General features: G+C 60.4%; 1 protein-coding gene across 1 annotated transcript in view; it reads right to left on the bottom strand.

Moving 5' to 3' along the window:
* The window catches only part of TBC1D22A (TBC1 domain family member 22A), a 316,922-nt gene that overhangs the window by 75,263 nt on the left and 223,992 nt on the right, over positions 1-17,667 (bottom strand). The window contains exon 11 of the mRNA XM_029205055.1: positions 8,492-8,619. Within this exon, the coding sequence (XP_029060888.1) occupies positions 8,492-8,619 (128 nt within the window). The remainder of the gene's footprint in view (positions 1-8,491; positions 8,620-17,667) is intronic.

Below are 17,667 nucleotides of genomic sequence, written 5' to 3'. Positions count from 1 at the left end.
AGGTCCCCTCGGGAAGCCTCCTCAGCACCCCTGGGCAGAGTGCGGTGCCCCCCAAGTCCCCGGCGCCTACTTCATTACTTCCATCACAGGGCTTCCTGCCCGGGCTGTAACTACATCACGTGTCCACCTCTGCCCCAGGCTGCGGACCCCTAGGGGGCAGGGATGCTGCCTCGCATGTCTCAGTGGAGTCCCGGAGCCCCACTCCGCCCTGTTTTTTGTGCACCAGGGTTTACATTGTACTTGGTGGGCAGGCAGCTGGGTGGAGGGAGGGAGGGAAAGAAGGGCGGATAGAAGGAAAGACAGATGCCTGTAGGACATCAGAATATACGCCCCCTTTGGGCTTAGAAAAGTGCTACTAGTAGAACTAACTTGCATTTCCAATGAGAACTGAAATACAATTCCATGGACTGACAGGCTGAACTCCAAATTCAAAGTTATTTCTGGGAAGGCACACACCCCCGCCTCCCAACCTTTGCAAAAAAATTTTCTTTCATCTGAAAGCATTAGTGGGCACCAACCCCGTGCTCACTCTGTGTGGACATCAAGGACAGGTTTGAAAACTCAAAGGCCCCAGTTGAGGGCTTCATCTGCCACAGGCCTCCACAGCCCGCCTCTCCGCCGACAGCTGCCACCTCCTGCCACCTGCCTGCAAGTCTCCGGAGCAAGTGCCAGGCCTCTGCCGGCTGGCCAGGGCCCCTCCCCTCGAGGGCCAACAGGCGTCTCCAGCACAGGAAGCCCGACAGGACTCCTCCCTCCCACGCCCTCTCCAGTCTATCCCACCCCATCTTGCCCAACACACTAAACACACCTGAACCATCTCCTGCCACCGAAACACGAATGCATGAATTATCTCCTGCTGCTTGACAAACCCCATGAACCGGGGCAGGACAGGCATCCCTTATCTTGCTGTCTGCGTGGCTCAGACCTGGCTTTGCCTGGGTCTTCTGGCTCAGGGCCTCGCACAGGCTCAGCCCAGGGCCAGCCTGGGGCCGTGGTCATCTCGTGTCCCCAGGCTCGTGGCTGATGGCAGCCTCGGGTCCTCCCCTCTGGGCAGCTGACAACGTGGCAGCAGCTCCCCTCGGAGCAAGCCAGGGTGGGAGCAGAGAGACGGGGTCACAGTCTCAGAGGTGACATCCCCACACGCTTGCTGGATCCCCTTGTAGGAATTGAGTCACCACCTGCAGCCCACACTAGGGGGCGGTGCCCACAGGAGGGCAGGACACGGACACCAGGCAGCGGGCACCACTGCAGGCCCTTCCAGAAGCATCCCCCGACCTAGGCTCGTCTCTCACTCTTCAGCCCGTCCCTCTGACTCCACCTTCAAACTTCGGGGTGTACATAAAGTCTGGGAACACCCGTACTGTACCCTTCACCAGATGCCCCAGCCTGGAGATGACCGGGCATCGGGCACAGTCACACGCGGTGCCTGATTATCGCAGATCCAGCTCTGCTCGCGCCTCTCGCCTGGAGCCTGTGGGCCTCTCCACACGGCTCCCACCCCGTCCCGGCCGGGCTCTCAGGACGCCGTTAGCCTGAAATGCTCTTCCCTGAGGGCCCCTCCCAAAACTCCCGTCACACAGCAGCGCCCCTGCAGGGCCACCTCCTGCGGACCACCTCCCTCCCCCTGGCTGCACAGCCCTGCGCCCCCTCAACACACACAGCCAGGCCCACCTTCTCTCCAGGGTTTGCTTGGGCTCCCTGGCCGGGAGGCGGGCTCTGTGAGATCAGGACCCACCTCTTCCGTGGCTGGGTCCCCAGCGCCGAGGACAGGGCCAGGCCCACAGCAGGTGCCCAACAAACGAACACTGACTGTGACTCCGGGGCCCGGCCGGCCACAGGGGTCCCACGCCGCCAGGCTCCTTCCCGAGAGGCCGGGAAGTCTGCTGAAGTGCAGAGGCGGCCTCCCCTCTGGCGACAGCTTGCTCGCCGCCTCCAAGGATAGGGAGGCTGCACCAATGGGGAGACTTCACCTAAAATGGTGCAAATGGTCACGTCTGCCACAGCAGACGAGGCATCTCAGGATCAGAGCCAGCTCAGGGTCTCGGGGCATGCAAGGCTCTGCGGCAGCCAGCAGGGGCCCTGGCATGTGAGGGGGCAGCTGGCAGCTGGCCTTCAACGGGCCCGGAGGCCCTGCCCTGCTCTCTGCCCCTGACTGGTGCGGCCGGGAGCTGTGAGACACGGGGCCGCATCTCAGAGAGGGCCCAGCTAGGCCCCCAGGACCCTGGAGGAGCTCAACACACAGCCCTGCCACCGCATGAGAGCAGAAGTCTGCAGCTCGGTCCCCTGCCCTCACACACAGGGAGCTGTAGGGTGCCAGCTCCTCAGACCGCAGCCCCACTGTCCCCGCACATGGCAGAGTGCTCGGCCAGGGCCGGGGACACGCGGATGGGGGGGGCCCAGGTGGTGGGACCCCGCTTGGGCCACACGCCGCTGGATTGACGCAGAGGCCAAGTCACTCGAGCTCCGAGACCCCAGTTCCAATTTCTGTAAAAACTGGTTGATAACAGTGACAGCCCGGCAACAGAACCCAGAATTTGTACAGCTCTACAGTTTACAAAATACCGGGGACAGCGGTGTGCGAAGAAAAGGGCTCTTACCCAGCACCCACTGTGCGCATGGTGCTTTCTAAGCTCCGCGCGGGAAGCACCCAGTTCCCCACGAGTCTGGCTGGCGTGGCCGTGTCTGCCCCTGGGCCCGAACAGCAGCGCAGCTGTGCAGCCCACGTGGTCCCCGGGCCCAAAATGCTGCCTGCCTCGCCTTTACAGGACCTGTCTGCCGATCCTTGCATTAGAAACTCCGCCTTAGTCCCAACAGCAATCCTAGGAGCTGAGCTTCAGGACACTGGACCTGCCCAAGGCTATGAGGACAGCGCTGGGCTAGGATGGAGAGTCCGTTCTGCCAGAGTCCCAGAGGTCACAGTATCCACGGGGCTTACGTGGAACACCCAAACAAATCCTTACGTTCCATTTGGCCACAGAAGAGCGATTCAGAGCTTTATTGGTAGAAAATGCCCTCCTGCCACTTCCCTCTGACGGTGTGTGTGCCAAGAGCCAGGGCCTAGGGCCGGAAGCACCAGCCCAGGCTGCTCTGAGGCTCCAGTGGGATGGCCCCGCCCCAGGAGGGAGGGGCGGTGAGAAAGGGAGCAGCTCACCAGCCAGGCCCCCAAGTGTGTGTGTCCACGTTTCCTCTCCTGTGTCAACAGCCGGCCCCTAAAGACGCACTTGGAGACACGAGCAGTACGTATACATTCTTAATTAGAACTCCAGTGGCCTTCAGACGCCACTAAGAAGGAATTGAATAAATGCTTTAAGCCAGTGAAGCCACCTTGCAACACTCACCTGGCGAAAGGAAGTTTTTCCTTTTCTTCTAACACAATGACTAGGTTGTGGGAAACGTCAGCCTCCGTGGGGACCCTCAGCACGCCCTCACCTCCCCAAGCAGCAGTCCTCGGGATGGGGCGGGGGCCACTGCCATTCCTGAAGCCACACACATCGTCACCTCTGCATGGACATGAGGCTGTGACACCCCCTCCCCTGGCCCGGGGCCCTGGCTCCAGCAGGGCTCACGCCCCGAGTATCAGCCAGTGATGGGAAAACCTCAGTGAGAGCCGGAATGGGAAGGAAGGAAGTTACTAGATTGTAGAGAACAGATAGCACCGTTCTGAGAACCTGGCTCTCACATTTCCATTCCAGAAAGCTGCTGACGTTCTTTTTCACTCCAAGACAAGTCCCAGCGGAGCACACCCTTCTGAATCAGCCTCGGGGCGCTGGGGAAGGAGGGACAGGGGCAGAGCTGTCCACCACCTGGCGCGCCCACCTCTTCGGTTCTACCGACAAGCCCGTCAGCTTGGAAATGCCCGGGGTTTCCCACCGCGGCCCCCTCCCTGCCCAGGTGCACCTCTGGGAGGACAAGGGGCTCCAGCCAAGTCCATTTCCTCACATTCTCCCCAGGGCTGGCTCGAGTCACTGCCCCGCCGGACCTGCACCTGCCCGCTGCTGCCCGATGCCCACAGATCCTGACCTGCTCGCTGCTGCCCGATGCCCACGGATCCTGACCTGCCCGCTGCTGCCCGATGCCCACGGGTCCTGCACCTGCCGGCTGCTGCCCGATACCCACGGGTCCTGACCTGCCCACTGCTGCCCGATGCCCACGGTCCTGACCCGCTGACTCCACCAGTCCCTGACAGAGCAGTGCTGCATGCAGCTACTCTGGGTGGGCCTGTTCAATATAAATCTCAGTGAACCGAAATGAAAACTAGAAATTCAGTTCCTCCATCACCCTGGTCATATTTTTCGAGTGTGGAAAACCCACGTGTGCCTAGAGGCTCCCCTCTGGGTGGTCCCGTCATCCTAGAGCCTTCTGCTGCCCTGGGGCCTCTCTCCCTGGCTCGCACTCTGGTGCGTCCTCTCCTGCCCGGGGATGCCCTCCTCCGGCTGCCCGGCCTCTTCCCCTGACCTTCCCTAAGCCACGTCAGCCACGCCCACGAGGGCCTTCCTTTCAAAGGCCGAGTAACGTTCCAGTGTGTGTGTGTGTGTGTGTGTGTGTGTGTGTGTGTGTGCACGCGCGCGCACGTATATATAGACACACATACGTGTATACAGACACAATTTCTTTATCTTTTCATCCATCGATGGACACTTGGGTCGTTCCATATCTCGGCTGCCATGAACATGAGGGTGCAGATACCTCTGTGAGATAATTTCATTGCCTTTAGACAAGTTCCGTAAAGTTGCAGGATAAAAAAAACATCAACATACAGAACTCAGTTGCATTTCTATACACAAACAATGAACTGTTGGAGAGAGAAATTAAGAAAACCATGCCATTCACAACTGCATGAAAAACAAAGCGCTTCGGAATAAATTTAACCAAGAAAGTGAAAAATCTGTTCACTGAAAACTAAAAAACACTGATGAATGAAATTGAAGAAGACATAAATAAATGGAAAGACACTCCTCATTTGTGGATTGAAAGAATTAGTACTGTGAAAACGTCCATATTACCCAAAGTGACTCAAGGCATTCCCTATCAAAATTCCAATGGCATTTTTCACAGGTATAGAAAAACAAACCTAAAATTTGTATGGAACCACAAAAGACCCCGAACAGCTAAAACAACCTTGAGCTGGCCGACATTCTAATGCCATTTAGGAAAAAAGAAATACAAACCAGGAAACGCACTTCGATCGCCCATCTTTCAGGAAATCAGCAGGTGCCGACCCCTCTGGTTGTCTCCTCCCAGGCAGGTCCCCTTGGGGGGGGGGGGGGACGGTCCCATTCACAGTGTGGGGGGGGTTGCCACACCACCGACACCGGGAGAAGCTCACGCGGTCCTCGCCCGCGTGGTGGGACTGCAGTCCCGGTGCATACCCCAGAGAGCGAGCAACTGGGGGGGCCAGGGACCCTCCTCAACTGCGCACAGGCACACCTACTCCCATGGTCTGGGAGGAGGTCAAGCAGCTCAGACAGAAGGGCGGCTTTTGTCCCAGGAACTGCCAGGGGAGGAGCTAGCCCGGGAGTCGGGGGTTGCGGTCCCTGTGGTCAGTCGCCTGTGCCCACCAGGCCTCCAGACATAAAGTGCAGCCAGGGACGCGGGGAGGGAGCGCAGCTAGGACCCACCTCTGCGCCCAGGGCACCGGGAGGGACGCACACGCTCCCCAGGACTCCGGCCGCTGCCGGGAGACGCCCGAGGAGCAGCCCTGGGCTTCACAGGGACGCAGAGGCCGACGAGCCCCGAGCCACGGCCACCGTCCGGGGCCCACCCACATTACAATAAAATAGAAGCCGCATCTGTGGCTGTTTTTCCACAGGAAAGCAATTCCAGAGAAGGTGCGTGAAACCAAAGACCCCAAGGGAGGCCCGCTGAGGCTGGAACGCAGGCCTCGGGGTGCAGAGCAGCTCTGAGCGCGGAGGGGCGAGAGCTGAAGCGCCGCTCGGTGCCCGCCAGCAGGCAGGGTGCCCTGGAGCCCAAGCCCCCAAAACGCGCAGCCAAGCTGCTTTCCGGCCTGCTGCCCCAGCCCTCCGCAGCCCGGGACTGGCCCCCTAGGCCCTTGGGGCCGGACCCAGAGGGCCGGGCTTGGCTTCACTGTCCAGGTGGCAGCAGGAGGCGGCAGGTGTGGCCTGGAAACACCCGCGTGCCCTCCCGTCAGCCCCGTGGGGCCCTCGCTCACTAGGGAGGGAGCCCACGCCTCCTCCGCACGGAGTGGGGGCGTGGAGGGGAGCCCACAAGAGGGGAAGCGAGGGCCGGGAGGACACGGGCAGGACGGAGCGCATCCCAGCTGCCCCGACGGCCTCAGCCCTGCGGCCGTGGACCCACAGCACAGCACAGGGGCCCAGAGTTTTCTCTCTCATTTGAGGTCCTCAAAATCCACGTGTCGGCTCCAGCTATGGCGGGTGGGACGCCCCCTTTGTACCGGCTCCCTCTGGGAGCTGGACCGGCTGCTCAGCCACAGCAGCCTGCACGGCGGCCCGCACCCCGCGCGCTGCTCGCATGGGGCACGTCACGCACCCAGGGGGCAGGGTTCACCTCCCTGCTCTTCGGCTACTTCCGGATGATCTGCACTTTTTAATTGCCTTTTTTCCTCCTTGTAGCTAATGCCCCTCATTCATTTTTGTGCCATCATCTAGTCCACGGCCTGGGGCACATTATGGATAGCCTTTTGTTGACACATGTCCCAAGAGGATTTTAAGCTACCTTGCTTGTAAGGGATTAAAGAGTTACTGAAACCTGTAATGGCCCAGCTAATAAACACCCTAGTTTAAGGGAGAGTAATCACCCGATTGCCATCCTACGATTACTATGTATTTTCATTGCCAAAAGATGCAATACAATTTCATGGTTACTTGGGCCTGTAAAATAGAAATACCCCCAATTTTTAAGATATGAAAAGGTTTATGACGAGGGTACTGTCAGTTCAACAATCAGTCCATGGTACAAAAAAATGAGTCAATTCATGACAAAATTTAATTTCAAGAAAATTAACTCAATAAAGATGCCACAATTGTGCTTAAAGTTTTAATATCCATTAGGAGTTTTAGTGAAGTGGTGCAGGACCACAGACGCGCAGAGCCATTTTCTGCTCCTCAAAATGCGACTGACTTAATACCTAATTTATTCATAACGGGGACAGTATTACAGGGGACTCTGTGTTTAATGAGGGGGGTCAGGACCTCAGTGTAACCCATCACCAGTGGAGAGCGTTCAAAATGTACGGGATACGAAGTTTTGTTTCCTGCGACATAACTGAGACCTGATCGATTGCACCAGGCCAATGGCCACTTTAACCAAACAGCCCCCCAAAAACGGCTTTACATCCCAGGAAATGTGAGTGGCTAGAAATTCTGTAGCTGTCAAGTACCTACGAAAGCAAAACCAAAGTGGGGGATTCGGATGCGGCTACTGACCAGTCATAATTTCTGTAGCCAACACCATTAGAACACACAGCTGCTCAAAGGAAAAGCAAAGTCACAACACAGGGCTTCAGAGCCACAAAAACAGCCACAGACGCCGCGCCGGGCACACGGGCCGGCGTGAGGAACAAAGCTCTGGGCTACTGTTCTCGATGACCTGGGAGAAATGTGCTCAGAACTCAAGGCTGGCGGGCACGGGGGCCAGCAGGGCAGCAGCTCGAGGTCCCCATCCCACGGGACGATCGCGCCATATAGACCAAGGGCTCCACTGACGAGGAGGCAGGGGGGCGAGGCCCTTCCAGCCTGCTCGGGGCCTCAGGACCCCACCACCGTCTTCGTGGACATCCACGCACGGGAGCCCAACCCTGCACCTGGGGCTCCTGCTGCCCCGCGAAGAAGCCCGTGGCCTGGGGCTCCCTCTCCCAGCCTCCAAAGGCAGCTGCCCCGTCCAAGGCCCACAGAGGGCTGGCGCCCAGTGCAGGAAAACCTTGCCTCCCCGAGTTAAGAATGAAAGCCAGCCTCTGAGGAGACTCCACTCCAAGTACACACGAGGTGCCTGCTCACCGCGAGGGATGAGGAAAGGCCAGCGTGGAACCCCCGGCACGGCCTCAGCCTCAGCAAACATCTCCAAGAAACTGGAGAGGCGTTAGAATAAGCAACGTGACAAGGGAACAAAGGTGGTTTGTTCCAGAAAATGCTGTGGAGAGGAGGAAACTTCACAGCACACTGAATCTGTCGGGGACTTTTTAAAATCTTTATCATGAGTGACTCAAAACACAGACAAGGTGTGAGTCCTGAGCGTGAGTGTGTCCGGTACATGCAGCTCAGAGTCTCGCTGGAGTTACACCTGCCCCGGAGCCCCGGCCAAAGTGCAAACTGCACAGCGGGATGAAATCCAGCTACAGGTAAAACTACAGAAAGTTCTTTTCCCTGTCTTACATCTAGTCAGATGACAAGGACACCTGAAGTGGACTTTAAAAAGACGGCATTTCAGTGGAGAGGATGCTTCGAAGGCGAAATCGAGCACGGCAAACGGACCCAGAGCAGAAGGCGGCGGGGGGGAGGGGCCGAGGGGCGCTCACCTGGTAGGTGTCCCACAGGCGGATGGTGCAGCGCAGGGGCACCTCGCGCATCAGCAGGTTGTTCATCCAGCGGAAGGCGAACTGCAGGTACCTCACCTCGTGCTGGTCCAGGTGCCGGTGGACTTGCCCTGCAGGGACAAACACAGGCCCCGCGGCTGTCAGCAGAGCCCCCGGAGGACTGCCCCTTCCCTGAGGCCCCGGGCTCACCTCGGAACCCCTCCAACCAGCCGAGGCACCGCCCCCAAGGAGCACGGACGGAAAAGGAACTTCCACCCCAAGACCTCAGACTCTCTTCCTCAAGGAATATGGGTGGTGACGGCAGTAACGGTAACTAGGACCACGACAGCTCCTGCGGGCGGACTGTGCGCCCCGTCTGGGATGCCCCGAGCCCCAGCCCAGGAACACGGGCAGGCCCAGTCCTGTCCTACAGACGGCGGCACTGGTCCGAGAGGCCGGCGGACGCTCGGGGGCACGCGGCGGGGCTCAGCTGACCTTCACCCGTCTAGCCCACAGGCAGGTCCACCAGATACGGGCTGCAGTCCTGAGAGAGGGGATGGCTTCGACCACGTGCCGGCCCGGGTCCCACGGGCTCCCAGGCCCCACAGGCTCTCGGGCCCGGCCAGTGAGGGGGCAGGCGGGCCCATCCCTGGATCCCAGGTTTGGGGCTTCTGTGAAGACAGCAGGGCCCCTGGGGAGAACCAGGCCCGAAGCGCCATCTCCCACCGGCCACAGAGTCTCTCCCCGTCACGGCGCTCCACGGCTCGAGCCCCCAGCGTTCCCTGCCCAGGCCTCTCTGCTGGGCTCTCAACAACCCGCGGGAAAGGCTTCAGAGCTCACTGGAGCTCCGAGGTCCTGGGACCCTGGAAGTGCCCCTCCAAGGAAGCAGAGACTCTGGGGGTCATGGTGACTGTGCCGCATTTTCCCAACATTCTTCCCTGGGAAGAGCCACTCTAAAGGCCAGGGGAGGGCGGGTGCTGCCTTATAAAACAGGCAAGTATGGCCTAATTATCCAGACTGGGGACTGGGACGTGCCCACCCTGACTTCCGTCCACCAGGACCCACGAGTGTGGCCCACGACCCCGTGTCTGCACATGCCTGGGGTCACTGGCTCCTCCTGTGGTCTTACCCCCCGCTCCCCGCCTGCCCTGAGAGGCAACCCTGAAAAAAGTGTACAGCTCCTTCAGTTCTCCCAACGAAAGTTCTAGAAGCGGCAAACAAACAAGCGACAGCCAGGGGATCAGGGAAGCGCGAGGCCAGCTCAGAAGGCTGCAGTGTGGGCCGACAGTGACCTCAGGGCTTCCCAGACGTCATCCTCATCTCAGCGGCTATTAAAACACAGCTTTCTCGGTGCATCTCGACTTTCTGGATCAGAATCTTCCCGGCGGGATCTGAGTTTCTGTGTCTCCAGAAGATTCTTATGTCAGCCACACACCTGTGCTGGGAGCCCTCTCAGGGACAAGTTACACAAGGACTCGGCACCCGGGCCCCCAGAGACAGAGGAAGACGGGGCTCCAGCCTCTGACGTAGGGTCCGCGTCCCAGGAGGAGCTCCCCACGCAGGGCAGGGCTGGCTCTGTGGTCCGCTCTACAGCTTCTAATCAGCTTATGTTGTGTTAAATACACTTACTTGTTAACTTCACCTCACGACCCGAAACGGTCCCCTGCTGCTCCAGTGGAGGATGAAGTGGGAGCAGAGCCACAGCACAGAGCCTCCACAGCGGCAGCCCCGGCAGAAACGAGCCACACGGCTTGTCACCGAGGAGAGCCCTGGGGTCTGCAAGGGGAGGTGTCCTCCCCGTGTCCCCAGCTTGTAAGCTCAGGGGGCCGCCTAATACGAGGGAATTCCTCTCAAGACGTTGTGAGGGCCCCGTACGTGGCCCACAGTTTGAGAGACACCAGCTGGCAGACAAAGAAGGACCAGCTGGGCCAGAACCGCCCTTCTCGGTCCCTGGCCCCCCAGCACTGCGCCTGCTCGGGTGACACCGTGTGCCCGGCGAGGCCCCACCCGGGCACTGCCCCAGTCCCTCCCCCCGCGCCAGCCTCCTTCCTCCTGGTTCCACAGCCTCCTCCCTGGACCCCGTGTCACACTGCCCGGGCTTCGCTGCTTAGGGCCGTGCCCGCCCCAGGATGTGAGCTGCTCCACAGCAGGTGTGGTGCCTGAGACCCCTCCGCACCTGCAGCCCCGGGACACACTAGGTGCCCAGTAAGCGTGAGCCAGACGACGGGTGAATGAATGAATGAATGAATGAGGGAATGAGGGAATGAATGAAGTTATAAAATGGGTAACTGAACATGTGAATAAACCGCCCATTTCTCAGTCACCCCCCCATTTCTCCACGACGAGATACTGCGGAGCTTTCCAGCAACGCGATGGGACGTCCTGTTCTTTTCAAAGAATTAAGATCTACTTCTAAGCTGAAAACAGCAGCAGCTACAAAGCCGGAAAGTTCCGTGGGGCCCTGAGTGGCCCCCCATGCCCGTTCCCCAAGGGTGGCAGCCGAGGCCGGGGCACCGACGCGAGCACGCTGGCCAACGGGAAACGCAAATACCGTCAACACCTGAAAACCGGCAGTTCAGAAAATGAATCAATTTACTGAACAAAGATCTTTTACACAGAAACAGGGGAGTGAGCTTCCACGAGTGCAGTCAGCAGTGGGGACAGAGCGGGCGGAAGGACGGTGACAGCTCCAAAGAGAAAACCGCCTCCTGAATACAGAGCGCCCGAAGGAGGGGGACCCGGTAGGGGCCGCTCCCAGGACAGGCCTGGACGATCGGGGCTCCAGCACCCGCCACTCACTAGCCACTGAAACTCTCCGGGACGCATGGGCCGAGGACAGAGCAGCGGGCGGCAGGCCGGCAGGGCCAGGCGCCTCCTGCCCAGGCCCGCACGGGGCGCCGACGCCACCCCACACCAGGCACTCGCCGGGTGTTGATAATCGGGAAGGCGGGGCGACTCCGAGTTCACCCTCGCAGATTCAGGTGGCTTTTCATGGGTTGTGGAGCCCTGGGTGTCCCTGGACCGCGGTGCCCGTGGGGCGGGACCTTATCTGGACCCAGGGATTGGCACAGAGCCAGGCCCGGCATGTGGCGTGTGCCCGGCACATTCGCGGGTCGAGTGGAGTGACGGCCGGGGCCGGATGCGCTCGGAGGCGGGGGCAGGGCGGTGGCGTGGAATGAGCCGCCCGCAGTCCCGCAGCCACGTCCCTGCGCCTGCAGTGCCACTGGCCTCCTCGGCTGACGCAGAAGGTCACCGTTTACAAGCAGGGAAAACAAGCAACTCTAATAAGTGCCCGGGAGGCACACGACACCTTTCTAATGTGAAGTGGCAAGCAAATTGATTTGCAAAATTAAACACATACTTCCGGAACATCTGTCACTGAAGGAACCTAACCAAACAAGTAAAAATAAACCCCTTCTCTCCTCCGGCAGTCCCACCTGAGGCCCGCCCCACGAGGCTTTGGCAGACGCCACCCCGTCTCAGGCTCGGCCAGAGGAGTTCATCCCAGCCGGAGCGCGAGGACCAACGGCCCACTGGCCAGTTCTCGCCCACGGGACCTGTGCCCACGCGAGAAGCAGGTGAGGTGGCCCATTCGGGGGTGCACGCGGCAGCGGCAGACTCAGGACTGTCCCTCTCCGTGTCCTGAAATGACCCCACGATGCCAGATGGGCCCACAGACCCGCCCGGTATCTCCGGGTACCAGCACCCTTGGCACAGCCGGGGCCTCTGCAGAGCAAGGGCCACAGCGTCAACCCCACGAGGACACGGGCAGAGGCTGCTCATTCATCAGCTCTTTCCAGGAAGCTCTCGGGCGTCTCCATGTACCCCACCGCCTGTGACAGTGAAGCTACAGAGGAGACGTGGCCGGTGTCCTGCCCTCCACGAGCTCAGCAACGTGCAGGAGAGACAGAAAGAAAACGCAACTTTGAGCCTCCGAGTTGTCTATTTCACCAGAGTTACCGACTCTGAGCGTCCTGAGGGCCTGGGCCTCTCTTCTGCCCGACGCAGGCCCGAGCTCCCGACAGCAGCGAAGCAGGCAGCCCCGGGCCCACCTGGTGGGGATGCGAGCCTTGTCCGCCAGGCTCCGACCCACAACCAGGCCACCCCAGCCAACAGGAACAGCCATCCCAGGACCGCGGGAGGCACTCCTTGGTCACGTGGAGGTGGCCGTTTCTCACCGATCGCCTGGCTTCTCCGGAAGCCACAATGAAGAGTGATATGGCCACTGCCCCCGCCCACCTCCTAACGCACACAGTTAACTTCTGGAGAGGCCGCCTCCTGCCCTGAACGTGTTGAAAAATGGACGCCTCAACTCCAGCCATTACTTTCCATTTATATACATCGGGGCGCGAACGTATGTGCTGGAAAGATTCTTATAAGCAAGTGTGAGCAGATGCTCTGTCACTGATAAAGGTAACTCGGTTAGCAGTGATTCTGGATTTGAAATTTCCATTTCACTGGAAATTAGAGGGGACATGGAATGAGTGATCAGGCAGATGTAATTATCATCTTTCAGGCTGAGGAGACTTTTTCCATCAAGGCCTTCTGAGGCAGACCGCCACAAAGGCACAGGAAGTGCCCATCGCCCGGCACGTGCCGGACGCTTCTCCCAGCACCTGAAACAGCGCGTCTGCAGGCTGGGAATTCTGCTGAAACACCTTGTCTTCTTCATTAAAAACCAAAATAAATTACACAGATTGTGTCCCAAGATTTATGCTAAAAAGGAAAAAAAAACCACGTATCCCGTTGACTTGGCACAAAGAATAGGCACTGTTCACGCAGGGCCAGGCACTGCTTAGACTTATTTGCCCCAAGAGTGAACCTAACTGCCCACACGTAGATACCTGACAAGGAAAATCGCCCCAAGCCACCCCCAACCCACTTCTGCTGGGCGAGGCCCGAAAAGGCTTTGGTTTGGGGTGGGGGGGTGGAGATTTCAATCCTCCAATCAGTTAAAAAGATAAACAACTAAAACAAGAGCCAGTGGCAGGGAATGCAGGCCTCTCTGCAGCCAAGGAGGCCTTGTTCTGGGCTCACCCACCCTCCTCGTCTGCCAGGTCTGATGGACGGTAAGAACAAACAGCTAGAAAAAAGCATCAGCCCCAAACAGGGGCAGGGCCGAGCCACACGCCCAGGACCCCCGGCTGAGGACCCAGGGTGCAGGGCTGTGCCAAGGGGCAGGAGGAAGGAGCAGGATGGAGGACGACACCCAGGACGCCCGGCCCAGCAGCTCCCGGGGGAGAAGCGTCCAGGGCTCCCTGCTGCAGACAGACGTGCCGTGGCCACCCCCAGAGGCCACCAGGAGGACAGAGGGCCCGAGCTGGGAGGGGACCGGGCGGGCAGACGGGGGGAGTGAAGGAAGCAGCTCAGGACCCAGGACCCGTGACTCCACTCCCCAAGCACACAACACGCTCACGCAGTGAGCGGGCCTGTCTTCTTCCTGAGGCAGAGCAGAGCCCGGGTCAGACTGGAGAACAGTAGAGAGACCTCGGGTTACAGCATCAGGAGAACTGGGCCCAGATCCCAGGTTAGCTTCCAGAAGGTTCTCCAGGCTCTCAGCACCTCCAGGCCCTCCCTGGAACGGGGAGAGCCCCAGCTCCCTCACAGCACCCTCTCGGGAAAGTCCCGGGGTAGCGGCTGCCATATGGTGGGCATGCGACACAGGTGCCAGGCTAAGAGGAGGGAGGAAGGGCAGCTAAGCCTCTTTCCAAAAGGAAATCCACCAGGGAAGCTCTGAGCAGGCGAACAAGGTCTCCGCTGAACAGGGCGCCTGCTCTCGGCCGCCTCAAGGAAGCCCCCGAGAGCAGGCGCGGCTCCCAAGGCCTCGGGCCACAGGCCCATGTCAGGCTCCCCACAGACCCTTTGCAGCCATCACAGCGCAGTGAGCAAAGGGGCAGAGGGAGAGGACTCAGGACATGGGGACCTAGACAAACAGTGGGAAGGCGGCCAGGCTCTGGGCAGGGGCTCTGCCAGGACCTGAGACCAGTAGACGCATTGCCCCTCCAGCCACAGGGGACACGCGTGTTCTGACGGGGCCACAGGTGACAGCCCCTGGTCCCAGGGTCTCAGGGTCGGGGCTCGCAGAGGCCGGACCTCAGGACACGCCAGGAGCTGGGCACTGAGCTCCATCATGCCCACGTGAGGAAGCCCCAGTAAAAACTCTGCACGCTCAGCGGGTGAACACGTGAACCGTGGAGGGCGACAGGCCCTGAGCCCAGGGCCGAGAGGAAGCGCCAAGTCCCCGGGCCCCTCCCACCTCACCCTGCACTCTCTCCCCCGGCCGGCTCTCCTGAGCTCTGTGAGCTGCTCCAGTGAGCAATCAGGCCTTGGGGCTCCAGGAACCGCTGCCTTTATCACTGATGGGTCACAAGTGCAGGCGGCCTGGGGACCACGGGCGTGCGGCTGGCGCTTCCTGGAGAACTGCGCCCTTCACGGGGGTCTGACGCTCACCCTGACAGGGAGTGGCAGCGCTGTGCTGCGGGGCACCCACTTGGCACTTGGTGTACAAGCAGAGGACTTCCTCCAGCATTAAACGACCCTGAGGGTTGAGATCCAGACAGACATCAGGGCAGGGGCCAAACTGCAGATACGTTCTCCCCAGATCACTCCTCCAAGGCTAGTTGAACACCCAGGCCAGGCCGCGGGGTCGCTAGCTTCTTATATAGGAAAAAGAGGGGTGGCGGTGACGGCGGGTCGGACCCTACAGGCTGCCGCCCGTTTGTAAAGTGGGCAGTACACGCCCGGGGGGAGGTCACACCAGGCACACCTGGCCTTGGGGACAGGGACACCACCACACTCTCAGGACGCCAGCATAAACAGGAGAATGGGATGGAATGAAGCCTCCCAGCAGGTTGTAAAGAAATAGCGTTTATCTGGCACCACACACACCATCTTCCCATCCCTGGAGAGGCACCAAGTTCTACTTTTTCGACAGTAACGTCATCCAAAGTACGAGTTCTCCCGGAGCCACACAGAGCTGACGCGGCGAGGCGCGAGGCCACACTCCCTCCACAGACGCGCTCACGGGCGTCTCGACGGACGCCCCAGACGGGGCTGTTTCCACAGAGCGGGGCACCGACCGCTCCACAGGCCACATGAGGGCTCCCTGCCCCTAGCCCCGGCCACGCCCAGAGAAGAGAGGAAGTGGGTGCGACGCCAGATCCGGTGGACGGATCTCGGCCCATCCCCCACACCCATGCAAGGCTCCAGAGGGGACACAGGGCGGGGCTGCTGAGGCGTGCAGATCTCAGCGAGCTGCACCGTGGACAGGCCTGAGCTCGCTGTGAGCAGGAGGCCAGCCCTGACACCACGCAAGTCTGCGATGAAATCGAAGACGTACAGCTTTCCCAGAAGTCTTCCCTCTCTCCCGATGCACTTTAAGACTGAGAATCCCCCACAAAAAATATGTGTGTGAGTCTGACCTGGATTTGAGACTCCCCATGTCCGGTACTGGCTGGTCCCTGCCTCCCCACATTCAAGACTCAGCTCGAGCATCACTGCCCTTTTGAAGCCTTTTCTGACCTCCCTCCACCCTGGAGCTGACCCCCCTTCCTCAGTGCCCCTACCTCGACTCCTAGAGAGTGCCTGTGACACTTCGGTGGCCTTGACGTTTGCATGGCTGGGTGCTCTCTGCACACACGCAGCCGCTCCTGGCCTGGCCCTCGGGATGAGTGAACGGTGGGGCTCGTCCTCCCATGGGACACCTGTGTAAACCAAAGACTCAACAGTGGGCGCCATGAAGGCAGCTTCCCCAAACATCCACCTGGGGCTCCTCAGGCGTGAGCCGGCCAGCCAGGTGACCACGGTGCGGAGCGGGGGACCTGGGGCATGAACACCGGGCATCTGCCCGCCAGGAGGCCAGCACCCACACCAGGGTCTGGGCTGCCCTGACCAGGCTGGCTGACAGGCCAGCAAGTGCTCAGGGGGCCTCTCTGAAGGCCCCCCCAGGGCTCCCAGTGCTAAGAAAGAGGGGGTGCACCAGGGTTTCGGGGCACCAGCACGCACGTGCACACAGTCTTAATGAGCCGGCGAAGCCCCGTGCTACCGGGAAGGGCTGGGCTCTTGTGAAGCAGGGAAGGACCGAACCAGGGAGACGGGTGTTTGAGACTCTCCTGGCGGCCCTAGTTCAACCCTCAGCTGCTCAGCCAGCCCGGGGGTATCTGAAGTGAGCAGGGCTCAGCGGAGGCTCCGGAGGCCAGGCGGGGCTCTGCAGGGGCCTGAGTGGCGGATAAGCAGAGGCTGCTCTCCACCAGGGGACGACCAGGAGGAAGACAGCGGCCTGCGGCTGACCCTCCTCGCCTACAACCGAGACCCGCAGCATGTTCCAGGGGCCGGGCTGCTCCCGGGAAGGAGCCAGCCCTCCCCGCCCCCATCCTACCTGCTGAGACCCCCCAGCATGGCTGGATTTCCTGTCCCGGCCACTCTTCCCAGCCCTGGCTCTCCCGCTGCTGTTGCCAGCAAGCAAACGACGCAGAACAGCCCACACGGGTGGTGCCACGGGAAACCTTGCTCACCCAGAACGCTTGCACACGTGTGGTCGCAGGCCAGGATGCCGTTCCCGCTGGAGCGCTTTCCACACCCGGGGACGGTGTGAGGACAGCGAGAATAAGGGCACCAAGAGGGAACTGCAGGTCTCCTCGCAATCAGGAGAGAGGCATCCAGGTGTAAGAAGGAGGTGGGCCACGGTGTCCACACACCCCTGTAAGGCACCCATTCAACATGGAGCTAAGAGCATGCGTTGTCCTCAGGCTGCTTGGCGCAGATCAAATGAAGAGACACCTTCCCCACGCAGCTGACAATGTGAGGATACCCAAAGCGACTCCCTCCAGGCTCCCCAGGTGCCACGTGGGAACCCACACCCCTCAGCCCTGTGTCCCGTCGCACGGTGTCATTTCCCAGGTACACATGATGGGCAGCTCTGTGGCAACGGCTCTCTGTGCCCGTCTCGCCCCAGCCCCAACCGCCTGCTGGTCTCCAGTGCCCCCCAGGTGCCAGCTACAGAGGACAGCCGCGGGTCCGCGTTCTCACCGCCCGGTGCCAGCGGGTCCCCACACGCCAGAGAGCCGGCTGCACGAGTGTCCAGCTCAGGGACCCTGGCTGCCACACACTGGGGAAGAAGGGGGGAGCGGGTCTCCTCGTCGCTGTCACGGGTTCCAAGGAGGGGTGCTAAGAGTCCCCTC

The sequence above is a fragment of the Monodon monoceros genome, unplaced genomic scaffold (assembly GCF_005190385.1).
Source record: "Monodon monoceros isolate NGI ecotype Baffin Bay Population unplaced genomic scaffold, NGI_Narwhal_1 Super_Scaffold_6, whole genome shotgun sequence".
Lineage (NCBI taxonomy): Eukaryota > Metazoa > Chordata > Mammalia > Artiodactyla > Monodontidae > Monodon > Monodon monoceros.
The sequence above is the reverse complement of the archived record's forward strand: the minus strand, read 5'-3'. Positions and strand labels throughout refer to the sequence as shown.